General features: G+C 40.7%; 1 protein-coding gene across 3 annotated transcripts in view; it reads right to left on the bottom strand.

Annotated features, from left to right (window-relative positions):
• Positions 1-17,888, bottom strand: part of LOC139166286 (piwi-like protein 4) — a 48,264-nt gene extending 30,376 nt beyond the window's left edge. The window contains exons 1-7 of one of the 3 annotated variants that reach the window (XM_070749638.1): positions 17,575-17,888; positions 12,409-12,510; positions 7,541-7,622; positions 5,425-5,550; positions 3,252-3,466; positions 1,902-2,023; positions 667-747 (exon numbers count right to left, since the gene is read on the bottom strand). In XM_070749638.1, the coding sequence (XP_070605739.1) occupies positions 667-747; positions 1,902-2,023; positions 3,252-3,466; positions 5,425-5,550; positions 7,541-7,622; positions 12,409-12,492 (710 nt within the window). In that variant the 5' untranslated portion in view covers positions 12,493-12,510; positions 17,575-17,888. Of the gene's footprint in view, positions 1-666; positions 748-1,901; positions 2,024-3,251; positions 3,467-5,424; positions 5,551-7,540; positions 7,623-12,408; positions 12,511-16,219; positions 16,295-17,574 lie in introns of those variants that run through there. The other 2 variants (XM_070749640.1, XM_070749639.1) reach the window with 2 other exon arrangements.
• Positions 17,889-27,734: the final 9,846 nt, after the last annotated feature.

Genomic DNA, 27,734 nt, shown 5'->3' with positions numbered 1-27,734 from the left:
TTTTCCCTGAATGGCATCACTCTGCTAAACAAATAATTCCCCCAATACTGTCAAACTATTTACTAAGTCTGCACTACAATTAATCTTCTCATTGTTCCCATCACCCATCTCCTCCCACAAATGACTATAACTTTGTGGCTTGTATCCTGACTGGTTCCTCAATGGTGGTCCTAAATCGAGGACTACCTGCATAGCTTCTGATCCATTTTGGATTACTTCTCATCCATCAACACAGTTTATCTCACAATGTTAGGCTACAAATAATATATGAGCCGAGGTGGCGCAGCAGGTAGAGTGCTGTATTGCAGGCCACTGAAGCTGGCCGCAGATTTGTAGTTCAGCGATTCAAATCTTATCACCGACTCAGCTTTCCATCCTTCCGAGGTGGGTAAAATGAGGACCCGGATTGTGGGGGCAATATGCTGGCTCTATTAAGAAGTGCTATTAGACTCCCTGAGTCTAAGGAGAAGGGCAGCATAAAAATCGAATGAATGAATGAATGAATGAATGAATGAATGAATGAATGAATGAATAAAATGGTATTAATCAGATACTTGGGGGGGGAGCTTTCTCAACAGTTCATGAATTGTTCATAGATGAAATAACTTAATTGGCCCCCAGAAATATTTAGGCTGAAAAGATTTCAAGGTGAGCTCTCCAACTCACTTGTGTTGAGGGACTTCCACTGGATCAGAGGGACTGTAGAAGTTTCGCCCAATCTGATACATCAACAGCTTTTGTAAAACCCTGGTATTAAAAACAAGTATATATACTGTGTTAGTACACTGCAGCAAACATTGCATCGTTTCAAAACTGAAAAATTAAAAGATACATTTTGCAATCTCATCAGTTATGTAAAATAAAATGTTCAACAACAGTTTCTTCATCAAACTCGACTGCTACAAAAGTTTGGCCTGTTACTTTTCAATATTTTTATCAATGATTTGCATGTAAGCAAGGGAAGTTTCTGTTCCGATAGCCAACTCTCCCATTAAAAACTCTTTTAGCCTTCTGGTGGAGTAGACCTTTGGTCTATCTGGTTAAGGCTGACTTCAATCCTGGAAGTTTGATCACCGCGGTATCTCCTCCTACTTCTTATACTCCTATGAATTAGGGAGATATCTGTGTGACTCTCTTCTGTCTATAAGACTTAGGATGTTTTATCTTGGACACTCGTGTAATGGAACTTGGAATTGCTGCCAAGCTTATCTTCTTTACTCTCTATATTGAATAGAATGAGCTGAAAGAGACTTGTCAGGCCGAAGCTGTTATTTGAGTTAGAGACTTTGGCTTGCCACAAGTAGAAAAGTATAGCGATCCCTCGCTTATCGTGGGTGTTACGCTTCAGGATCACCCGCGATAAAAGAAAATCCACGAAGTAGGTTTTTTTCTCTATCTCTACCCCACACGTTGTCCCTCACTTCCCCTCTCCCTTTTTACTTCTCATCTCTCTGCCTTTGTCTCTCTCTCTCTCTCTCTCTCTCTCTCTCTCTCTCTTGGGGAATCCTCGCGAGGGGCTCCCAGAGGCTCCGCTCCGCAGCCAGCAGCAAACCATTGCTTTGGCAGGGACAAGGCAAGTGCGCCACTGAGTTAGCCGGTCCCGGCGGAGGTGGCCGCAACTGCTGAGGCGACTCCAGTGGCTTCCCTCCCGGCTAACTCAGCGCTTTGCTGCCGGGTGCAGAGCGGAGCCTCCGGGAGACATGAGGAACTGTATTAAGGAGTCACGGCATTAGAAAAGTTGAGAACCACTACCTTAAACCATCCTGGACAAATGGCTGCCCAATCTTTTCCTGAAAACCTCAAATGATGGAGCACTTGAGTAAGAATTTAGCCTAAAATTGTGACTTTTCCCTTCTCTCCATCTCCCCCCGCCCCCCCCCCCTCAAAAAAGTAAGACTCACTTTTTAAAGAGCAGGTTTAAGAACTGGATGCCCACCGGATTGCTAGATAAAATCTGGTGGATCAATTGGACTGTTATCTTTACCGTTTCACCTCTTCGGGTTTCACAAGACAGTTCTGTGACCTAAGAGGAAGAGAATACGCAATTTGAATTCAACTGCAAGAAATCAAGTGCAAAACGTTTTAAAGCACAATTCCTTCCTAGTACAGTGATACCTCGTCTTACAAACGCCTCGTCATACAAACTTTTCGAGATACAAACCCGGGGTTTAAGATTTTTTTGCCTCTTCTTACAAACTATTTTCACCTTACAAACCCACCGCCGCCGCTGGGATGCCCCGCCTCCGGACTTCCATTGCCAGTGAAGCACCCGTTTTTGCACTGCTGGGATGCCCCTGAAGCTCCCCTCCATGGGAAACCCCACCTCTGGACTTCCGTGTTTTTGTGATGCTGCAGGGGAATCCCAGCAGCGCAAAAACGGATGCTTCGCTGGCAACAGAAGTCCAGAGGTGGGGTTTCCCAGCGAGAGGAGCCTCAGTGAAATCGCAGCATCGCAAAAACACAGATTTCCGGAGGTGGGGTTTTGAGGACTTTGGTGTTTTTGTGATGCTGCGATTTCACTGAGGCTCCCCTCGCTGGGAAACCCCACCTCCGGACTTCCGTTGCCAGCGAAGCACTCGTATTTGCGATGCTGGGATTCCCATGCTGGGATTCCCCTTGCAGCATCACAAAAACACAGAAGTCCGGAGATGGGGTTTCCTATGGAGGGGAGCCTCAGGGGAATCCCAGCAGTGCAAAAACGGGGGCTTCGGCTGGCAAAAGGGGTGAATTTTGGGCTTGCACGCATTAATCACTTTTCCATTGATTCCTATGGGAAACATTGTTTTGTCTTACAAACTTTTCACCTTAAGAACCTTGTCCCGGAACCAATTAAGTTTGTAAGACAAGGTATCACTGTAGTTGCTTTCTGACTATAGACTAATTTTCCCTTGCCAGTAAATAAGGCAAAGATTTGCTAAGGTACATAAATATAATTAATAATAAATAAATAATAAAATAGTTTAATTTACGGAGCTGTGTGCCAAAATCACTTGTAACAATGAGTAATAAAAGGTAAACAAGATAACTGACATGGAGCTGATGCAAGAGCCAAAAAAAATCATGGGTTACCTGACCAAACCTGAACAGCCGTACCTATGTATGCTTTTCTGCCCTCTAAAAGAATGTACAATTAATATTGGGAAAAAATCCAATCATCTCCCTCCTCTCATTCATACATAGACTGCACGCAAACACAAACACACAAACACACGCACGCACACACACACACACAAGGAGGGAGAGTGCCTTACCTGATTTTCAAGCTTGTATGAAAGAAACAGGATTGCTCCGTCAAATACTTTGGCTTTTCCAAGAAATTCAGCATGGTTATACAGCAGGGCAATCCGTAAACGCCGCGATGCCAGCTCTGGGTTAAATGTTACATGGTACTGGTATAGTTTCCATTCGCTGGGCAAGCCTAAACTAAACAGGTTGGTAATCACTTTCACGGGAATGCCACTGGATCCTGAAACGGACAAGATTATTAGCTGGATAGCAAAACAAAAAATACGAACTTGAGTATTGCTTTAGTTGGTAGACGTTTTCTATTTTGCATATTTCCCCCAGTCCCCAAACCCCAGTTCTCCAATTCAGACTAAATGGCAAACTACTGAATAAGCAATTCCTCAACATACGACCTCGTTGGAACCCAAAATTTCTGTTGCTAAGTGAGACATTTGTTAAGTGAATTTTGCCCCATTTTACTACCTTCCATGCCACTGTTTGTTAAGTGATTCAATGCAGTTGTTAAGTTAGTAACCTGGTTGTTAAGTAAAGCTGGCTTCCACGCTGACTTTATTTATTTATTGATTGATTGATTGATTGATTTTTTGATTTGATTTTATTTGATTTGTATGCCGCCCCTCTCCGCAGACTCAGGGCGGCTAATAACAGCAATAAAACAGCATATAACAAAATCCAATACTAAAAACAGTTAAAAACCCATTATATAAAAACCAATCATACATATAGACATACCATGCATAAAATTGTAAAGGCCTAGGGGGAAGTGTATCTCAGTTCCCCCATGCCTGGGGTTTTAAGCAGCTTTCGAAAGGCAAGGAGGGTGGGGGCAATTCTAATCTCTGGGGGGAGTTGGTTCCAGAGGGCCGGGGCCGCCACAGAGAAGGCTCTTTCTCTGGGTCCCGCCAAGCGACATTGTTTGGTTGACGGGACCCGGAGAAGGCCCACTCTGTGAGACCTAACTGGTCGCTGGGATTCGTGCAGCAGAAGGCGGTCCCTGAGGTAATCTGGTCCGGTTACTTTGCTTGTCAGAAGGTCACAAAAAAGGGATAATATGACCCCGGGACGGAATACCTTATGCCACCTGTTCTGGATTCTGGTAGAACTTCAGTTACATTGGGAATAACGCTTACTGAATGCAGGATTTCATAAACAAAAACTCCATCTTTATTCTCCTCTCCTCCGTATTCAAAATACATTACAGTCACATTCCTCTCTCTTTATCTTTAGCAAGTAGAGCACACAAACATTCCTCCATGCCTCCTCCCTTATCTTAAGATTTATGTCTATACAGTGTAGTTCAAAAGCACCAGGAATAGCTGTGAAATAACAAAGAATAAGCTAACTCACTCCGTAGCCAAAACAACACACGTCCATGATGGATTTACAACATTGAAAAACTCCGCCCTTCTTCCCCTCTGGCACCCTGACGTGACGAATACGTCACTCCAGTAATTAACCCATTCCTCCACTTAATATCTTTTCCCTAACACTTGCTCCTTGCGTTTTTGAACTCTTTTGAAGTGAGGGTTTAACCAGCGATTGTCTGTCTCTTCCTCACTGGAGTCTGGACTCATAGCAACATCCTGTGGCTGGCCTCCCACCTGTTCTGATACCTGTAACCCAGGGCCTGGCACTAATTCATAAACACCATCTGTATCAGTCATCTAACTCTTCACCATCCTCCAACTGACCAGGAGTATATACAACACCACCAGGCTTGAAATTTTGGACTTAGACAACTTAGAACTATGCTGCTTTCAGACCGACCTAAATGTAGTACATAAAATTGTCTGCTACAGTACTGGTCAATGACTACTTCAGCTTCAACCGCAACAATAGATGAGCACACAATAGATACAAGCATAAGGTAAACCGCTCCAAACTTCAGCAACAGAGCGATCAATTTTAAGCGGTAAGGGTCGTGCATAAATGCACCATCATGCCTACCATCTCTGCCCTAATGTTCCCATTTATTTCGTGCATTCATAAACAGGTTTATACTTATATCTGTTATATTATATATGCAAATAAGATCGACAAATAAATATAAATAAATAAATAATGTCAAGGTCTACCTGCATTATTGTAACTGCTCAAAGAACCCTAGCATAGCATAGTGCTAAGAGCAAAAGAACAAAAGCCACTGTTCCCTGAAGAAAATGGAACAATAAATTGTACCTGTTTTAGAATCTTTCACATGTAACATTGCTTCTCTGGTATTCACTTCCAGGTCCCGAAATTTAGACTGGATCCTCCCCCCTCTCTCCATCACCGTGTAGCCAGAGAGACCAACAGAAAAGCCATCTTGAGATGGAAACAAAAAATAAAGCATTGGCAGTCTCAGAAAAAAATTAAAAGGAATGACAAAACTCAAGTTGTACATCAATATTTTCAAAAATGGGCACACTGGTTAATTCATCATGTTAGGACTCTGTAAACAGTTGGGTTGGCAATATATAAAACAACAATGTATGTATGAAGGTTTAACTGTGTTAATGTATATAGCTTTAACTGTATGCTTTCTCTGATTGATTGATTGGTTGATTGTATTGCAGATTACCATAAGAGGGAGCTAGAGATCATAGTTCACTCCCTCTTGTATTTTCTCTCTGATATGCTTTCTTAGACATTCTGGTCTATGTATCTAAACTGTGTTTAAGCTTGGTATCTTTGTTACTGTTCATGACAAAGACAACTGGTAAGAAGTCTTTGTAATTTGATATTCTTTGAACTGTTATTCTGACTATTAGGTGTATGACCTGGACTGTTTATTGGACTGTGCTATTTCTAAAAGTAAACTTTGACTCAGGTTAGTGTATCTGTGTGTGGCCGAACAATTATTCATAACTACTTTCATAAACGTTTCTATGTGCATATCTTTGTTATTCAAGAGTTACCATATTTTGTGGAGTATAAGATGCACGAGAGTATAAAATGTACCTAGATTTTAGAGCTCGAAAACAAGGGGAAAAGTATTCTGAACCAAATGGTGAATGTATTATTTAATAAAATACCAGTGTAGCAGAATAATTTTTACTATTGCTAACATGTTGTAAGCCGCCCTGAGTCTAAGGAGAAGGTCGGCATTAAAAATCGAATGAATGAATGAATAAATGAATGAATAAAATAAATAAATAAATAAATAAATAAATTAAATAAATAAATAAATTCAGACAAACATGATATATGGTCCCATAGGAGTCTGACAACCAATAGAAAACATTTCTTGCACAGGAACAAGAAGCTCAAGGGCAAGGTCCAAGAGAGCGTATAAATGCTCCATGTGCTCAGCTGCCTAGACCTCAAACCCATGTGGTCTTATCCATTAATAAACCATCTTTCCAATCAACCTCCACGTTTCCAGTGTCCTTCTCCCCACTTGGAACTGAACCAGATATATATTTCTTGCAACACTACCAATTGTAAGCATAGGTCAAGGGCTACCTGTACCTTAAATATTTCCATATACTTTAGTGTTAAGATATTCATGAAATGGGAGAGCCAATGGTAACAAGGTCAGCCAATGAATTGGCATAGCAACTAAGTCAGCCAATGAGAGCTAAGCACATCTGAGTCTGTGCAGAGAATCAAAACTGAAACTAGCAGACTAGGCATGGCTCAGTCTACTCTCAGCCCACTCTGTGATTGTCTGCTCTGCTGAAATGAAACTAACTCCGGAGTATAAAACGCATCTTAGTTTTTGGGGAGGAAAATAGGGGAAAATCTGCCTACCATATATTATCTGGCTAGCTTCCTTAGTCTGGTCTGCTTCAGTACATTATTTTATCCCTTTTAGGGCTTACAAAAAAAACCCTTATTCGGAGAGAGTAACAATGAAAGAGCTTGGAACATTCTTAGCACCTTGGTTAGGGCAGGAAAGTAACATATTCGGAGCAAGTAGAGCAATGAAAAAAAGCCTGCAAAGACTTAGGACTTGGAAAACATTCTTCATAGAGAGTAACAATGAAAGAGCCTACAAAGTAAGAGCTGGGAAGATCATTAGCACCTAGTTAGGACTGGAATTTGTTTTTGAAAAAAACTATATTCCGCGTATAAGACGCACCCAAATTTTCAGCCTCTTTTAGGGAGGAAAAGGGTGCATCTTATACTCCGAAAAATACGGTAATCTACTCGTGGTATTGTATATGTATCACAATGTTTATATAGAAGTTAATGAATCCAGCTGAATCAGTTATCTGTGAATGTTTCTGGAAATTGATTTTCCTGCAACAAACTCTGATATTTAGAGATTAGGCTCTTTTAAAAATAGCTATTGCACAATTAATTTGCTTACATTTCAATGGCTCTTGTCCAGTTTTTAGATGGCTGCTACTGGCCTCTGGCACACTGTCGGGAGCAGTGTCTCCTGAACCACCCTTTAATATAGAAATGATAAACAGCGACAGATTAAAAACTATGAACAGATTATGCTTTCCCCACGGAGCTGATTTCTGAATTTATTTTTTAAAATTGCTATTGAGTAATGCTCAGTGAAGGGCTACCAAAACTTTTACTACCACACGGTGGGCGTGGCTTATGCAGGACGCCCTGCATTTTCTTTCAACATCTTTCAGTGCAAATTGGGTGCTCTGGGGTGGAGCCCCATTTTTGCTATCCCACTGTGTTCACACCCGTCCGGGCAGTAGCCCAACCGTGGTAATGCTCCACTGTTCTAAAATTTTGAGAATGGGAAGCTACAAAACACCACCCCTCTGACTCTAGCTACTTTCTGCTTTGTTGCTATCAAACTTCTCCCTTTTTACTAAACCTTAAAATCAGGTAAAAATAAGATAAACCATTATAGAAAGGTTAAGAATCAGATCAGCATCACTGGGTCTAACCACACAACTCAATCCATCCCTTTCAGATATCTCAAATATAAACTAACACTATCACGGTGGGTTCCTGTTGTAATCATAGGTTTACAGGGACTGAAATTTGGGAATAAAATATTACTGGAGAGTGATGTTTTAGGCCCAATTGTGTGCTGAATAAAACCTTAATTCTTCCTCTATGGAAAGGCAGCAAAGTCCAGGCTGAGTAAGCATCCTGCAGAATCAATGACCACGGGGGAAAGCATTTAACTTGGTATGCAATATGAACAAAACCTATAGCTAACTTCCATATAAGGAAATATATGCCTTATACTCACATTCCTTTGCAAACACACAATCCAGGAAGAAGGCAAAGAATGTAGCTTCCGTTAATTATCTATAGGGAAGTCAGGAGAAGTTTGCCTTATATGGTGCAAGAATGAATAGTAGTTGGAGGATGGCTTAATGTATGTGGCGTTCGCGAATTGGTTATTCTGTACCACATGTCAGAGAAGTGAAACACAATAAAAAGGAGAGATCTTGATTCATTCGAGGTCGCCTCATCGAGAAAACTTTCTCTGTCGCTTCATTCTGATGTGGCAATCATGGCATGCTGTGCCTCCCTACAGGGCGACCCACTGAAGGAGGGCTGCATGCCTTCAGGTTCCTACTTACCTTGTTGTCAGTTCGCTTCCTCTCACACTGCGCGGGTATACTTCATGGGCACGTGTGCGCAAAACGCAAAAACATGCAGTGCCCCCAAAACTTTTTTTAAAAAAAATTTTTAAAAGCCAAAAACAAGATGGCGACTGCATGTACAGTGCTCAGAAGGGAAAAAAAATCAAAAAAGAAATTTATTTTTTTTTAAAGATGGCAGCGCCTACAGACTGGCATCAACCGAACCAGGTCGATGACATCATTGTGATGTCACTAGCAGGTGACTGTCAGTTCGGGTGAAATGGTCCAAATGAGGAGGAACCCACGCTTGAATACTATCACAAATATAAACTATTTTCCCAGGATGAACATTTTATCGATGTATAAATCATTCCAAATAAATTAGATTAAGTAACAGTCCCTGAGCCTGAGTTCTCTCTATATTGTTTTCAAATAGTTGTTTTTTTTAATTGTTTTCTATTACTTGTTATTGAAAAAAAATAAGAGTGACTGGTTTCACTAACATTATAGCATCCGTTACGAATCCCTCTTTCGTAACAAATCTTTTTTTAAGTCTGCCTGTGGGATTAAATACATTTCTTTGGAGATTGTATGACTTTGATTAATGAGCAACTGTTCAAATGTGATGCTTTTTTAGTGCATTGTTTGCCTAGGACGAAACATCATCATTATTTAGTGCAAGCAGCTAAATAAAAATACAGCTATTTATAAACAGACCACAAATTTGTCTTAAATAAACTATTTTTAATAGTTTACTACCAATCATTAAATGTAGATCTAAATAAAGGATGTGGGACAGGAGTGAAGTTCAAAATTTCCATTCCCACCACACTCTGGGGACTGCCAGAGGTGGTATTTGCGAGTTCTCTGGAACAGTGTTTCCCAACCTTGGCAACTTGAAGATATTTGGACTTCAACTCCCAGAATTCCCCAGCCAGCAAATGCACGGAAACTGCTTTGGTCGCACTGATGGATGATCTCTGGCGGGCCCGGGACAGGGGCTTGTCCTCTATCCTGGTGCTTCTTGACCTCTCGATACTATCGACCATGGTATCCTTCTGCGCCGGCTGGAGGGGTTGGGAGTGGGAGGCACTGTTCTTCAGTGTTCCTCCTCCTACCTCTCCGGTCGGTCGCAGTCAGTGTTAGTGGGGGGTCAGAGGTCGACCTCTAGGTATCTCCCTTGTGGGGTGCCTCAGGGGTCGGTCCTCTCCCCCCTGCTATTTAATATCTACATGAAACCGCTGGGTGAGATCATCCAAGGGCATGGGGTGAGGTATCATCAATATGCCAATGATACCCAGTTATACATCTCCACCCCATGTCCAGTCAACGAAGCAGTGGAAGTGATGTGCCGGTGCCTGGAGGCTGTTGGGGCCTGGATGGATGTCAACAAACTCAAACTCAACCCAGACAAGATGGAGTGGCTGTGGGTCTTGCCTCCCAAGGACAATTCCATCTGTCCATCCATTACCCTAGGGGGAGAATCATTGACCCCCTCAGAGAGGGTTCGCAACCTGGGCGTCCTCCTCGATCCACAGCTCACATTAGAGAAACATCTTTCAGCTGTGGCAAGGGGGGCGTTCGCCCAGGTTCGCCTGGTGCACCAGTTGCGGCCCTATTTGGACCGGGAGTCACTGCTCCCAGTCACTCATGCCCTCATCACCTCGAGGCTCGACTACTGTAACGCTCTCTACATGGGGCTATCTTTGAAAAGTGTTCGGAAACTTCAGATCCTGCAGAATGCAGCTACGAGAGAAATCATGGGCTTTTCCAAATATGCCCATGTTACACCAACACTCCGCAGTCTGCACTGGTTGCCGATCAGTTTCCGGTCACAATTCAAAGTGTTGGTTATGACCTATAAAGCCCTTCATGGCACCGGACCAGATTATCTCCGGGACCGCCTTCTGCTGCACGAATCCCAGCGACCAATTAGGTCCCACAGAGTGGGTCTTCTCCGGGTCCCGTCAACTAAACAATGCCGCTTGGCGGGACCCAGGGGAAGAGCCTTCTCTGTGGCAGCCCCGACCCTCTGGAACCAACTCCCCCCAGAGATTAGAATTGCCCCCACCCTCCTTGCCTTTCATAAGCTACTTAAAACCCACCTCTGCCACCAGGCATGGGGGAACTGAGATCCTAGGCCGTTACAATTTTATGCCTATATGTCTGTTTGGTTTTTATTATAATGGGTTTTTAACTGTTTTTAGTATTGGATTATTATTATATGCTGTCTTATTATTGTTGTTAGCCGCCCCGAGTCTGCGGAGAGGGGCGGCATACAAATCCAATAAATAAATGAAATAAATAAATAAATAAAGTTGCCAAGGTTGGGAAACACTGCTCTGGACTACTCAAAATTTCTGCTACCTGTTCTCCAGAAACTGTCAGAACCTGCTGAATTTCACCCCTAATGTGGGACATACGAGGGTCGCCCAGAAAGTAATGCACCACTTTTTCCCCCAACAATTATTTATTGAACACAATGAAACTTACATACAAGAAAGAATGACGTTTCTTCTACACTCCCTATTTCTCCACGTACTCTCTGTCCCGTTCCATGGCCTTCCTCCAACGAGACACAAGGGCGTGTACGCCCTGTCAGTACCACTCCTTGTTCTGGTCACAAAGCCATTTCTGCACTGTGAGAACCACCTCTAATGGCCTCACCCTCTGTGCCCAGTAACTAACTGTACGTCTGTCGACTGCAGGTTCTCCATAAACTGTACACAAACAATTGTGAATGTTCCCAACAGATTCTTTCTCTGCAGTGAGAAATTCAATGACGACACACTGCTTGTAATGTACAACACTTATAGACGCCATTTCAAATCATTGCTGCAGCTACGCTATCTGTCTGAAGAAGTGCAAAATTTACACATGCACGCCTGACAATTCCAATAATGTACAGTGGTACCTCTACTTACAAACTTAATTCGTTCCATGACCAGGTTCTTAAGTAGAAAAGTTTGTAAAAAGCAGCAATTTTTCCTATAGGAATCATTGTAAAAACAAACAATATGTACGATTGAGGAAACCACAGGGAGGGTGGAGGCCCTGTTTCCTCCCAGGAGATTCCTAGAGAGGCCGCAGGGAGGTTTCTCCCTGACTTTCCCGGCCCTGTTTCCTCCCAAGAGATCCCTAGAGAGGCCCCCACAGAGGCTTCCCCTTGCCTTTGCCAGCCCTGTTTCCTCCCAGGAGATTCCTAGAGAGGCCCCACGGAGGCTTCTCCCCACCTTTTCCAGCCCTGTTTCCTCCCAGGAGATTCCTAGAGAGACCCCACAGTAGCTTTTCCCTGCCTTTTTTGGCCCTGTTTCCTCCCAGGAGATTCCTAGAGAGGCCCCACGGAGGCTTCTCCCTGCCTTTTCCGGTTACAGTTTCGGAGGCTCGGGTTTGTAAGTGGAAAATGGTTCTTGAGAAGAGGCAAAAAAATCTTGAACACCCGGTTCCTATCTAGAAAAGTTCATAAGTAGAGGCGTTCTTAGGTAGAAGTACCACTGCATATCTAAAGTTTCACATTCATACCATTACTTTAGGCTGAGAAAAAAAATGTGGTGTATTGTTTTCTGGGCGACCCTAGTAGAAAAGGTTGGGAAATACAGTGGCCTAATCACACAGTTGCCCTATGAGAGAAGATCAACATTTTGTAAACAAGCACAAGCACAAAACATACTGGTTTTGAGAAATCACTTTGTCCACATGTTTCTCTCCCAGGAAAGAGCTGTCCTCTGGCTTTCGCACGAGCCCGTCCACTCATTATTCCAGTTTTAGCTCACTGAAATTTAACAAACAAACAAAAAAAGCACATGAAGGCAGAACAAGAAGCAATGAATGAACACTAATCAAGAGGACCAACCTAGACATAAGGAGAAATTTCCTGACAGAACAATTTATCAGTAGAACAGCTTGCCTTCAGAAATTATGGGTAGTTTTCAAGAGATCGGACAACCGTTTGTCCACTACATATATCATAGTATATGTTCTGTGCAATAGGGTTGATATTACTGGAGGCGTCGGCAATATGGTAAATGATTTAGCTTTACTAGATAAATGGTCAAAGCAATGGAAACTGCAGTTTAATGTTTCCAAATGTAAAATAATGCACTTGGGGAAAAGGAATCCTCAATCTGACTATTGTATTGGCAGTTCTGTGTTAGCAAATACTTCAAAAGAAAAAGATTTAGGCGTAGTGATTTCTGACAGTCTCAAAATGGGTGAACAGTGCAGTCAGGCAGTAGGGAAAGCAAGTAGGATGCTTGGCTGCATAGCTAGAGGTATAACAAGCAGGAAGAGGGAGATTATGATCCCGCTATATAGAATGCTGGTGAGACCACATTTGGAATACTGTGTTCAGTTCTGGAGACCTCACCTACAAAAAGATATTGACAAAATTGAACGGGTCCAAAAACGGGCTACAAGAATGGTGGAAGGTCTTAAGTATAAAACGTATCAGGAAAGACTTAATGAACTCAATCTGTATAGTCTGGAGGACAGAAGGAAAAGGGGGGACATGATCGAAACATTTAAATATGTTAAAGGGTTAAATAAGGTCCAGGAGGGAAGTGTTTTTAATAGGAAAGTGAACACAAGAACAAGGGGACACAATCTGAGGTTAGTTGGGGGAAAGATCAAAAGCAACATGAGAAAATATTATTTTACTGAAAGAGTAGTAGATCCTTGGAACAAACTTCCAGCAGACGTGGTAGATAAACCCACAGTAACTGAATTTAAACATGCCTGGGATAAACATATATCCATCCTAAGATAAAATACAGAAAATAGTATAAGGGCAGACTAGATGGACCATGGGGTCTTTTTCTGCCGTCAGACTTCTATGTTTCTATGTTTCTATGTTTCTCCTGCTTGTGCAAGAGGTTGGACTAGAAGACCTCCAAGGTCTCTTTCAATTCTATTATTCTGTTAACTGTAATTCCAGGAGGATGAATTTGGAGGATGGAGGAGAGGCACAAGAAACCAGAGGTAGTAAAAACTTCAAGACCTGCCTTTTCCATATGAAACTCCGTAATTATTATTATTATTATTATTATTATTATTATTATTATTATTATTATTATCATCATCATTATTAATTAGATTTGCATGCCGCCCCTCTCCGTAGACTCGGGGTGGCTCACAACAGTGATAAAAAACAATATATGGTAACAAATCTAATATTTAAAATCTAAAAATAACAATTTTACATTAAAAAGTCTAAAAAACCCCAATATATAAAAACATACACACAATCATATCGTACACAAAAACTACATAGGCAAGGGGGAGATGTCTCAGTTCCCCCATGCCTGATGGGAGAGGTGGGTTTTAAGGAGTTTACGAAAGGCAAGGAGGGTGGGGGCAATCCTAATCTCTGGGGGGAGCTGGTTCCAGAGGGTTGGAGCCACCACAGAGAAGGCTCTTCCCCTGGGTCCCACCAGCCGACATTGTTTAGTCGACGGGACCCGGAGAAGGCCAACTCTGTGGGACCTAACCAGGCGCTGGAATTCATGCGGCAGAAGGCGGTCTCGCAGATATCCTGGTCTGGTGCCAAGAAGGGCTTTATAGGTCATAACCAACACTTTGAATTGTGACCGGAAACTGATCGGCAACCAATCAGACTGCAGAGTGTTGGATGATTCTGAAGAGAATACTTGAATTGTAGCTTTCTCATTCCACCTTCTACATCAAGAGGGCCTTAACCTTATAAAAAGTAGGCTTTAAAAAAAAGACAGCAGCTGCATCCTGGTGAAAAGCTGGCTATGGGTATCCACCCACGTTTTAGAGCAATTGTGTAGTTAAGTTTTTATTTATTGCCTTTTTATCTTAGGAACTTGATTTTTTTTAAATGGTATTTCAACTGTACTGAAAAACTGTTTCTCAACATTCTTTGTTGATGCTTTATGATGAGGACCAACAACTTAAGAAATTGGACCAGAAGCAGTCATGTCCCTTATTGTAACTTCCAATTATCGGCGAAGTAAAGATGCAGTAGTAAATACACCATTTTTGGCTATGGACAGTATCACAAGCCATCTCTTAACACTTTAAACCCTTAAATTACCATTTCCCATTCCCTTAACAACCATTTACTCACCATTATTACTGGTACTCACCATTGAATAAGACACTTAGTGATCCTGATATTTATAAACATAATTATTTATTAACAATAATTATTTTTTTGTTATTTGCAAAAATTATTAGTTTGGCGATGACATATGACGTCATCGGGTGGGGAAAACCGTGGTATAGGAAAAAAACCACGAAGTATTTTTTTAATTAATATTTTTTGAAAAACTGTGGTATAGGCTATTCGCGAAGTTCGAACCCGCGAAAATCGAGGGAACACTGTATTCTCTAAACTAGCAGCTCTTGCTAATGGAGCAATAACTGAGGACTTCAGGAACATCTTAAGGGCCACAGATCCTTATGTGTTTAAACGGTGACATTGAGAATTGCTTCATATAAAAACGACTTAAGCCTACTTGAAATGCAATGTTCTCCATTATTTAATCTGGAGTAGAAATGCAAGAACAGCCAGTTTTCTTCAGATCAGGTCAAAGAGAGAGAGAGAGAGAGATCCATTAGGAAGATCATGCTATTCCTTCACCCAGAAGATCCTGGGACAATGGACAATGTAATATAAATTTATGTTCTGCCGGCGTGTTTCAACCGCCCGTAAGTACAGGGTAATTAGTCCAGGAAGACACACACCACACGATAAAAGGAAAACCCAAAAGTTTTTATAAACAGAAAAACAGAAACAGCTCCCTTTTTAAATGTCAAAGGGATTTTCTGGTACACACAAGGCACAGGTTAAATGCAATCCAATTGCTCACCCAATAACTGGGAAATTGAGTCCAATTCTAAAGTCCAGAGAGTCCACACACAATCTTGAACAGCACAAAAACCATGATGTTGACGAAACAATGAGTCAGATAAACTGCCATGAGACTAAAACACCAAGCTGCACTTTTATCTGTAGCACTAATTACAACAGCCCCACCCAACCACAGGTGGCCTCATTTTCTCTTGTAATAATCCTTCAGTTGTTGTCTCCTATGCATCACTCTACGCATGCGTGGATGTGTCATTAATTCTTGTTCAGAATCCAGGGAAGATACAGATGATTGATCTCCTCCTGGGATGTCTGCCAAACTCCCCTCTTCCCTGTCACTCACGCTTCCTTGGTCAGAGGAGGCTTCGTCGGCAGATTCCATCGGGAGCAAAACAGGCCTGCGGCATGTGGATGTTTCCCCCACATCCACCTGCACATTCCTTGGGGCAGGAGCTGGGCCAGAGCTAACCACAACAAATTTATATGGTAAATTTGGTTTTTATTGGTAAATTTGGACGATTGAGATAAAATGTACGATGCCCTGAAAACAGCATGAAGAGAAAGACAGCAGAGGGTAAACGAGGACAGGCAAGAGAATAACAAAGAGTTGGAAGGGACCTTGTAGATCATCTATTCCAATCCATCTTACACCCTTTCTGACAGCTGGTAGCCAGATCTCTTCTCCAATGTTGTTGCTCCCACAACGTCTGTAGGCAATTCGTTCCATAGGCTGATTGTTCTCAAAGTCAGAAAATGTCTCCTTTATTTCTAGATGGAATCTCTCCTTGATCAGTTTCCATCCATAACACTGGTCAACACAAAAAAAAATCATTAGCAAAAGTAATATGTCTATTTTATGGAGTTTGATGTGCCGATTCCAAAAATATGCTTAGTTTTGCTCTATCACATAAAGTGTCTGATATAGAAGCATTTTTGTTATTACATTATTTCAGATATGTAGATTATGGCAATCATTCAGTGTTGTACCACATGATTCTTGACAAATGTATCTTTTCTTTTATGTACACCGAGAGCCGAGACAAATTCCTTGTGTGTCCAATCACACTTGGCCAATAAAATAATTCTATTCTTCTATTCTATGCCTTATAAAAATGATGTTGCTCCATTGAAACTATACTTGCTACAGAAAAAACTACATACAATTTTGAAATCAGGAAAAAAAATGATTCAGAAAAGTACAAGGTCAACTGGGATGATTACAAAAAATATATTTTTGTAGACCTGTGTTGTTGTTTTCTTAACGTCAACAATGCATTTCCTATACCTTATAATAATGATGCTGCTCCATGGAAACTATACCTACTACAATTTTGAAATCAGATCTACAGGTATATTTCTTTTCAAATCTATATTTTCTTTTATGTACACTGAAAGCATATGCACCTTGTGTGTCCAATCACACTTGGCCAATAAAATAATTGTATTCTTCTATTCTATACCTTATAAAAATGATGCTTACTTCGTGGAAACTATACCTGCTACTGAAAAAACTATATACAATTTTAAAATCAGATCGATAGTTCTTTTCAAATCTATATTTTCTTTTATGTACACTGAGAGCATATGCACCGAGACAAATTCCTTGTGTGTCCAATCACACTTGGCCAATAAAATAATTTTATTCTTCTATTCTATACCTTATAAAAATGCTGCTGCTCCGTGGGAACTATACCTGCTCCAGAAAAAACTATATACAACTTTGAAATCAGAACAAAAAGAAAATGATTCAGAAAAGTACAAGGTCAACTGCGATGAGTATAAATATATATATATTTTTGGAGACCTGTGTAATTATTCCTTGCCTGGTCTTCAGGTGCTTTAGAAAAATAAAAGATTGACAACCCCTTAAGTATTGGGACACTTGCTGCCACGTTTTGGAAGGAAGGGGGGGCAGAATCAGTCTCTGAAAAAAGGTATCTCCCCCTCTTTCTGTGATGAGGGAGTCAGAGACGTGACCTCCCCCCCCCCTATACACACACTTACCGTTAACCTCACGAGCAACGACTGACCAAGTGAGGTGGAGAACTAACTGAGTTATGATTTTGCTTCGGATTCGCCTTGCAGGAAACCTGAAGGGAAGGAAGCCCACTAAAGACACACACACACACACACACACACACACACACACACACCGGGGTCAAAAGTGAGAGAAGACCCTCCGACCACCGCCACCCATCGGCGACCCTCCCTCAATTCTGGAATTCGCGCGCGCACGTGCTTCGAGGCCCCTTGCCTCGCGGGGGGGACCACGCCCAACTGAGGAGGCCACGCCTCTCCCACCTGCGCTTTCTCCCTTCGCGGAAATCGAGCGCGTGAGCGTCTCGGAGAGCCGCTCTTCCTTTGGGCGTGCGCGGGAGACCCTCCCACCTGTGATGTTTTGACTTTCCGTTAAGTGCCCGAAAAGGAGGATGGAAAGTTTGAAAGGGGATGGGCGCGTCGGGTGTTAATAGAAATAGTGTCTGTTTACATGGTTTCCCTATTTATGGTCTATGGGGAGGGGGGAGACCACCTGGGATGGAGTTTGCCACAAAGTGCTAAACCTTAAAATCCTGGTTGACCAGCCTGAGTAGAATAGAATAGAATAGAATAGAATTCTTTATTGGCCAAGTGAGGTTGGACACACAAGGAATTTGTCTTTGGTGCACATGCTCTCAGTTTACATAAAAGGAAAGATACATTTGTCAAGAATCATGAAGTAGAACAATGATTATAGGAGTCGAATAAGCAATAGACATCACTAACAGACATTAATTATTACTATTATAATTATTAATAATTATTATTACATTGTTACAGAGTAAAAGACATCATTCAGTAGATTATTTAATATCTAAATATGCAATATTTAGATATCAAATAAATAAATATTAAATATTTAGATATTAAATGCATAAGCGCACTGTTGTGCCTACCGTCCCTGTCCTATTGTCCTCTTCTCATTATTTTTTACTTATGTTTATACAAACTACTATCTATAAATGTTTGATAAAAATAGATAGATAGATAGATAGATAGATAGATAGATAGATAGATAGATAGATAGATAGATAGATAGATAAGAGACTGCCACAAAGAACGGGTCAACTTAGCCTCCAAAGTACCTTAAGGCAGGATAAGAAGCAATGGATAGAAAAAGAGGCAAACTAGAACTAAAGAGGAATTTCCTAAACAATTCAGACATTAATCTGGAATTACTTGCTTCCAGAAGTTGTGGGCGCTCCGACACTGGAGGTTTTTAAGAAGAGATTGGATAACCATTTGTCTGAAATGGTATACTTTCAGATAATCATTTGAAACTAGAAAAATCCATGAGATCTTATCAGAAATTGAAAGCAAAAAAAGAATTGGAAATAACCTAAATATTCTAAACCGAATTAAACTTCTTGAATAGCAATTATATATGAGTGTATGGTAGATAATACATTGAATTTCCTTAATCAAATGAACTTTGAACATGCAAACAAACCAGGAAAGGATTTATTTGTCAATTAAAGAAGGAAAGAGATATTATGATTTTGAAATTCCAGGAAGTCTTACACAGGTGAAACTTGTAAAATTAGAATATTGTGCAAACGTTCGTTTATTTCAGTAATGCAACTTAAAAGGTGAATACTAATATACGAGAGACACTCATTGCATGCAAAGCAACATAGTTTAAGCTGTGATTTGTCATAATTATGGTGATTATGGAGTACAGTTCATGAAAACTCCAAATCCACAATCTCTGAAAATTGGTATATGTATTGTGAAAAAATGCAATATTCCAGGCACAAAATGTCTCTAATCAGCTAACTAAGCCATAACACCTGCAAAGGGTTCCTGAGCTTTTAAATGGTCTCTCAGCCTGGTTTAGTAGGAATCACCTAGAAAAGACTGCTGACCTGAGCTGACAGTTATGGAGAAAACCATCATTGACACCTTCCATAAAGAGGGAAGCCCTCAAAAGGTAATTCAAACAAAGTTAGATGTTCCCAGAGTGCTGTATCAAAGCACATTAATAGAAAGTTGAGTGGAAGGGGAAAACGGAAGAAAAAGGTGCACAAGTAGCAGGGATGACCGCAGCCTGGAGAGGATTGTCAGGAAAAGGCCATTCAAAAGTGTTGGGGACTTTCGCAAGGAGTGCACTAAGGCTGGAGTCAGTGCATCAAGAGCCACCACACACAGACGGATCCTGGAGATGGGCTTCAAATATCGTATTCCTCTTGTCAAGACACCGCTGAAGAACAAACAACATCAGCGTCTTGTGGGCTAAAGAAAAACAGACCTAGTCTGTTGTTCAGTAGTTCAAAGTCCTTTTTTCTGATGAGAGCAACTTTTGCATCTCATTTGGAAACCAAAGACCCACAACAATACAAGAGCACACAACAGATTCAAGCTTAATATTAACCGCTCCAAACTTGACTGTAAAAAATACGAGTTTAATAATCAGGTTGTCGAAGCGTGGAACTCCTTACCGGACTCTATAGTGTCCTCCCCTAACCCCCAACATTTTACCCTTAGACTATCCACAGTTGACCTCTCCAGATTCCTAAGAGGTCAGTAAGAGGCGTACATAAGCGCACTAGAGTGCCTTCCGTCCCCTGTCCTATAGTCTCTCCTATATCTCGTATTTCTTCTCTACTATATCCTTTATAACCTTCACTGTGTATTATTGTGTATTGGACAAAATAAATAAATAGAATAGAATAGAATAAAAGTATGGAGGAAGAATGGAGAGTCATACACTGCAAAATGCTTGAAGTCCAGGATGAAGTTTACACAGTCTGTGTTCATTTGGGGAGCCATGTCCTCTGCTGGTTTTGGTCCAGTATGCTTTATTAAGTCCAAAGTTAAAGCAGCCACCTACCAGGAGATATTGGAGCACTTATGCTCCCTTCTGCAGATGGAAGCATTATGGGGATGCTGAATGAACTTTTGCACGATATTCTAATTTTTTGAGTTTCGCCTGTAGTTGTGGCATAATTTTGCAATACAAGGACACTTTCAACATTACTATTCCGATTTCTATAAAGGATCTGACATTTCTACTTATATTTCGTTGCCAATATCATTAAGATAAGTGGGTGAACTTACCAGGAAATTTCAAAGAAATGTTACTTCTTTTTTTTAACATTACTTGAACTTCTGCGAAGGTGAAAGAAGTTAGCACCTACCCGTCTCCTAGGAAAATGAAATATCCTGGGAAATATTAAAAAGGCAAAATATTATATAGAATACCCCTAGATAAATGGAGAAACATGTTTTTAGGTAGGAAACAGACTCACTAGCCTCCACCTTTGTCAATTTGCCATCAAAGAATGGCCCAGCTCACTCAGACACCCCCCTCCCCGATTGCTTATTTGACCCCTATGACAATCATTAAGTGTTGTACCTCATGATTCTTGACAAGTGTATCTTTTTCTTTTATGTATACTGAGAATATATGCACCAAAGGCAAATTCCTTGTTTGATAGGACACACAAGGAATTTGTCTTTGGTGCATATATTCTCAGTGTACATAAAAGAAAAAGATACATTACTTTTATCACACTTGGCCAATAAAGAATTCTGTTCTGCTCTGCTCTGCTCTGCTCTGCTCTGCTCTACTCTACTCTACTCTACTCTACTCTACTCTACTCTACTCTACTCTACTCTACTCTATTTGGTAATAGCCTGGACCAGTCTATTCTAATAACAAAGATCTACCTCCTTCAGACAGCCATATTAGGAATTGCCCAATGCCCTTTCAGTACAATTCATGGGACCTGGGAAGAATGTGTCAGTCAGTGGCGGTCAGGCAAGCTTGGAGTCAAGACAGCCTACAGAGTTGTCCCTGCATTACTCCATGGGAGTCTGACCGTCAATCGGAGTGCATTACATACACAGGAACAAGGAAGTAAGAAGTGGAGCCCAACAGAGGTCATAAAACCAAGTGATTCAGCATCCCTTTTCCCTTCACCCTATATCTAGAAGCATGTGATCCACCTTTTCTGTTCAGAGGCTCATGCCATGTGCTCCTGCCCTCCATTAAACCTTCTTTTGAAACAATTTCCCTGAATCCATTGTCTTTTTCCCCACTTGGAACTGAACCCAGAAGGATATTTGTTCCAACAAGTGTAAGATCAATGTAATCACGCCTATGTTAACTATTTTGTGTATATTTGGTGGAAGCCTCCCTCCCCCTGGCGAATGAAATGTTCTGGGGAATATTAAAAGAGGCAGAACATTACATTTCCTCAAAGCAGAAATGGAGAAAAAAAAATTACAGAGGCAAAAAACAGCCCCAACAGCCTCCAGGAGATCCCTGAATTTTTTAGAGGTAGATATTTTGTGCCCATTAAGAAATCCGGGCCAATCTATTCATAAATAAAACACCTTCATCTCCAGTTGATGGAATTAAGAAGGACAGGGCATGACCTTCAGGGGGTAATAGGATGAACTCACCACCAAACAAATAATAAAAGCGCACAAAGCAAATCTCAAAATTACAAAATATTGTAAACCGTATAAAAAAATCTTGCACTCGTCAAGCTAAATTGCCAGCTGTCCCAGAACTACATGCTGTTTTCTTTATTAATAAACAGAATCTTTCTTTTCAATCAGCCTCCATTTTATTTCCAGGGCTTTTCTCCTGCTTGGAACTAGACTGGATTTTTCTTCCTACATGTTGATTTAAAAAAAAAGAAAAACATTGCAATGTGCAATCTTCAAGCATTCGTCAAAAGTTCAAGAAGAATGAGCCTATAAGGCAAAAAGTTTAGATGATACTGATCAAACAGGTTTAGAAGTACAGTATTACTTTTCTCGTTCTTTTATTATCATTTTGGCAGAAATTTTCTTTTCAGAGCGGAAAACCATAAGCAATCAAATGTTTTGTGGCGCTATAAAATATTTGTAAAAAAATCAATAAATTGTGGGCTTGGTCCACAGAGAATGTAAGAAGTTCAGAATTTTGGCCTCTACAGTACAACTTTGCTTAGCACCGTGATCCCAGCTGATCTTGTAAACGGAAAACTCCAGTTGTTAGGCAAGTTAACTTCTTGCCACTTTTCCCACAATCAAGTCAATGGGGTAGCCAGCAGGAAGTTGCAAGCCTTAGGCCCTGATGAATGGAGAAGGAAGTAAAGGGTATATGAGGGCCTCAGAAACACTTGGGTTTTCAGCCGCAGGATGGAAGTGCTGAAACTTCCGCTCTGGAACTGAAACCTATGGAAGGATTCCATAAAAATTCTTCATGGAGTTTTCTCCCCACCTTTTCTGGCTCTGTTTCCTCCCAGGAGATTCCTAGAGAGGCCCCACGGAGGCTTCTCCCCGCCTTTTCCGGCCCTGTTTCCTCCCAGAAGATTCCTACAGAGGCCCCATGGATGCTTCTGCTCGCCTTTCCAGCCCTGCTTCCTCCCAGGAGATTCCTAGAGAGGCCCCACGGAGGCTTCTCCCTGCCTTTTCCGGTTACAGTTTCGGAGGCTCGGGTTTGTAAGTAGAAAATGGTTCTTGAGAAGAGGCAAAAAAAATCTTGGAACACCCGATTCTTATCTAGAAAAGTTCGTAAGTAGAGGCGTTCTTAGGTAGAGGTACCACTGTAAAAGTACAATCTACAAATCCTCCGCCCTTTCTCTTATCGATTTTATTACTCAATCCCTGCAATCTAATGGAGTCGTGGCACTTCATAAACCTATATAATAGTAATAAATAATAAAACCCTGCTTAGCGAACAGAACAGGCAGTCATCATAAACTCAAAACAATCACCTGAGATTAAAATAGCATAGCCATCAGTTCCCATGCCACCATACAATGTCGAGGACTACTTGTACAAGTTGAATGTCTGGATTAATGCTAGGGAGATGGGATAATTTCAATACTCAAGCCAACACAATCAACAAAAAAGTAACAACAATAAAAAATGAGTAAAACTTAAAATGTCTTTTTCCCCATTTGAGATCCATACATGAAAGAAAACTCCCAAGATTATCGAAAATTAATGTGCATCGTTTTTTAAAAAAACGTATTGTCCCCATTTTTTGTAATGTTTTATAAGGTATTCTAGGCATACAAGTCTAATAATTAAATTAATTTTTCTTGAATGATTGTAAGAATCACATTTGGTGAGATAGCAGTAAGTTTAATAAAGAAATATTTAAGAAACAAGACAGGCAAGCTTTGTATCATTTCATTTAATTTTATTGCATTTTGTCTGAATATGATTGTAAATATTAAAAATCTTATTTTTGACCAATTAGAATCTTACACATAACTATATAGGTCCCTGAGTGATTTGAACTGCAAATCTCTCTCTTGATCCAGCCAAATGAGAAGATGTTAGCTTTCGTATATTATTTTTGTTAAGAATTCCACACCTTAAGAAATAAATGGCAGCTGTCTCTAACACAGCAACTAATGTCATACTACACAATATTACTACCCTAAATCATGTTTAACATTAGCATGTTTTACTGAAGAAGCCACAAGCATACTGTGTCTTCACTGAAAATTTGCTACATCAACAAAGAAATCACATTAAGCTTTAATAAATTAGTACATTAAGCAAGCAAAATCAATATAGTTTTGCAAACAATATAAACAAGAGATTGATTATCTTCGAAAAGGAACACATCATATAGCAGGAAATAACATTTTGGGTAATAATTTATGGGTACTGGAGATAATTCCAAAATTGTCCCAAACCCAATGTATGGAAGGATAAAGCCAAGTAACCCCCAAATCTTCATGAAAATGTACCATAAATAGAATTTCACTACAGTAAAATACAGTTTGTGAGAAACAATCCGAATACAGTATAAAAGTCAATTGTAAAAAAAAAGGTATCAAAAATATAAACATTATCTCTGGAGAATCATATAAAAACATTAGTTAAGTGAACCTCAAGTTTATCAACAGTACAAGGTCCTCAATTTACAGGCCTTTATTTAGTGACTGTTTGAAGTTACAATGGCACAGAAAAAAGTAATTGATGAGTATTTTTCGCACAACTGTTACAGTAGTTCTATGGTCATGTGATTAAAATTCAAATGATTGCCAAATGGCACACATTTATGAGGGTTGCAATGTGCGGGTGTTATCTAATCAGTTGCCATTTGCAAGTTTCCCAACTGGCTTCCAGCAATCCACGATTGTTAACAATTGCAGAAATTCACTTAACCGCGGCAAAAAAATAAAATCATAAAATTGGGTACAACTCATTTATTAGCCACCCGATTTATCAATTAAAATTCTGGTCCCAGTTGTAGTTGTCATTCAAGGGTTATTTGTATCTTTTTAAAAAAGCAATCAATGACAATACCTTTGTAAAAACATTTACATTTGTAAAAACATTTTTAGTTTAGTTTCTCAACCATGCAATTAAAGCTAAAAAGAGACTGTTATAAGCTCAAGAACAAGAAATAAGAACAAGAAATAAAACAAGACAAAACAAGAATGAGATATAAGACAAATAAAATATTATATCACTAAAAAGAAATGCAGTTTCACAAAATAAGCAGGAGGCTTGCATTAAAATGACCATTTTCAAAAAAAAGGTCTGTTAGGAATAATTTTTGACCAACATTTTCCCTCGACACAATATAACCTTGTACAGAGCAATGATTCCATGAAACTAACATCTTCACACGGATATTAGACAAACTTTCCTATTTATTCCAATCAGGAATAAAACGGGACAAATAATATTGCTGCACTTTAAGGACTGGCTAGCACAGTGATGGCGAACCTATGACACGCATGTCAGCACTGACACGCGTAGCCATTTTCAGTGACACGCGGCCGTTAAGGAAGTCAGGTGTCCATTTTTCCAGATGAAGAAATATCGTCGCTTTGCGTTCCCTTTCATTGGGTGAGCCGATTCTTTCCATTAGAACAAAACCTGTTCCTTCCAAAGAGCCCCTTTCTCTCTCTCTCTCCTTCCTTCCTTCCTTCCTTCCTTCCTTCTTCCCCCCCTTCCTCCTTTCGCCTCCTCCTTCCCTCCCGTCTTTTCCCTTCTTTTGAAGTTTGCTCTTTGCTTGCTTTTTCTGTCAAACCTTTGCAAGGATATCTGTCCCAGGCTTCTGGAAATAACCTGCAATTCACGTGAGAATTCGCCGTTTCAGTGAGTCTTTGGGGCAAGAGCGCCCCTCCCTCTCCTGCAGGAGTTTTTTTTTTTAAAAGAGTCCGGGGACTATTCTGCAAAGTGAAAGTAAGACTCGGCAAAGCTTGTTTGTTGACTTGAGGTCAAAGCTTGAGAATCTAGAAAGGTGCCGCTTGGAGAATCAAGAGGGAGTGCCACTATGAACAGGAAATTTGGAGTGCCTGGAATCGGTTACCAGACACTTTTAGCACAAAATTATGGTTTTTTTCTCAAGGTGACACACCACCCGAGTTATGCTGGGGGTTTTGGCGAATTTTGACACCCCAAGCTCAAAAGGTTGCCCATCACTGGGCTAGCACATCTATTCCAGTGCAAATTTCCACTGACAGAATCTTGAGGCTCTTCAAGATACAACGTTGTCTTTAGTGCAAGTTATTGCTCCTTATGATTGTAAAGAAAGAACACAAGCACAGCATTAAAACTTTTTGGCTCGCTGCCTTGATTTTCGTTTCTTTAAAAGATGTAGTGTGTGCAGTAGCATCTGGCCAGCGGGAAAGCAAACAAGCTTGACCCTGGTTAATACTTTGATGTGAAATTTCAAGGATATAAATTCGATCAGGAAGTTGCAAATCTTCCAGGAAAACGGCAGTTATTTTTTCCCGTTAAAAAACCAGATCATGTTAAGGCTCCTGTCATATTTTTCAGCTTTTCCAGCAAATGATTTCAAATGGATTCATATTTCAATTTGCAAGCTTGTCTACTTGGTGTCCACTCTTCCCATCACAGCATTTTAATTTCCACACAATTTCATAATCTTTGATGAATTATTGAACCATCCATAAAGATCTCCAACTACTAATGTAAACGCAAAAAAAGTTAAAATAAATTACAAGGAGATTCTACCCGTCTCCAATCAGAAATCAGTTTATATGAAATTTATCAACGGTTGAGACTGTGGCATTTATGCTCCGTGAGCAAATCTTATTTAATTGAAATCATAACTAATTTTTCCCCATGACAAGTCAGGAAAATTCCAACATGTCCAAAAAACAAATAAACTACCCCACGGAAACTCTTGGTAATCTGGTGAAGTTGTTTACTTTGGGGTTGTTTTTTTCCCTACCACATCTCTCCTTACTTTTCTTCTGAGTGCAAATGCATTCATTTTTATTGAAATAAATCTTTCATATGCTCGACATAGAAGTCTTTTTATAACATTTTATTTTCTTCAATGTAATTCCTATCTACATGTGACCTAGCTGAAAAAAACGAGGGCCTGTTGCACCTTAGAAGACGCAGACAAAAAACATCTTTGAGACTGCTGGAATTAAAACTGTGAAAACACATCGCTTTTCAAAACCAGTTTATGTGCAGCTAATACAAATAGCCCTCGAGTTCATAGTTCCCTCTAAGCTGAGCAGTGAGCAATCGCTCACTTAAAAATCATCATCAACTCAGAGTTTTCAAACCTGCCCAGAAGCCGAGAGGGAAAGAGTGAGAGGGAAGGAGAGAGAGAGGAAGAGAGGAAGAGAGAGAAACAGATAGAAAAAAGAGAGGAAGGAAAAGAGAAAGAAAAAGAATGGGAGTAAGGAAGACAGAAAGAAAATCAAAATCTAGTTTGAAACTAGCTCAACTATTTAAGTGGCATTTTGATATTGAAGAGTTGCTCTATTATGAGCTCACTGTTATAGACACACAGTACAGTATACAGTGATCCCCTGCGTTTCGCGATCCCGATCATTGCGAAAGGCTATATCGCGATTTTTCAACCCGGAAGTCAAAACACCATCTGCGCATGCGCGCCCTTTTTTCTATGGCCACGCATGCATAGATGGCAGCGGGCAGATCAGCTGCTGGGCGGCTTCCCTGGGTCTTCCCCCTCTTGCTGGCGGGAGGGCGAGTGGCGGGCATCAGCGAGGAGTTTCCCCACCGCCCACGCAAACTCCTCGCTGCCGCCACGCCTGCCGCTTGTCTTGTCCGCCCGCCGCTTGTCCGCCGCCTGCCTGCCCGCGCGCCCGCCGCTCGCCCGCCCTTCGCCCGCCCACGCCGTTCGCTCGCGCCACTTCCCAGCTGAGTCCTGAAGC

Source organism: Erythrolamprus reginae, chromosome 4, assembly GCF_031021105.1.
Source record: "Erythrolamprus reginae isolate rEryReg1 chromosome 4, rEryReg1.hap1, whole genome shotgun sequence".
In the NCBI taxonomy this organism is placed as follows: Eukaryota; Metazoa; Chordata; class Lepidosauria; order Squamata; family Dipsadidae; genus Erythrolamprus; species Erythrolamprus reginae.
The sequence above is the reverse complement of the archived record's forward strand: the minus strand, read 5'-3'. Positions and strand labels throughout refer to the sequence as shown.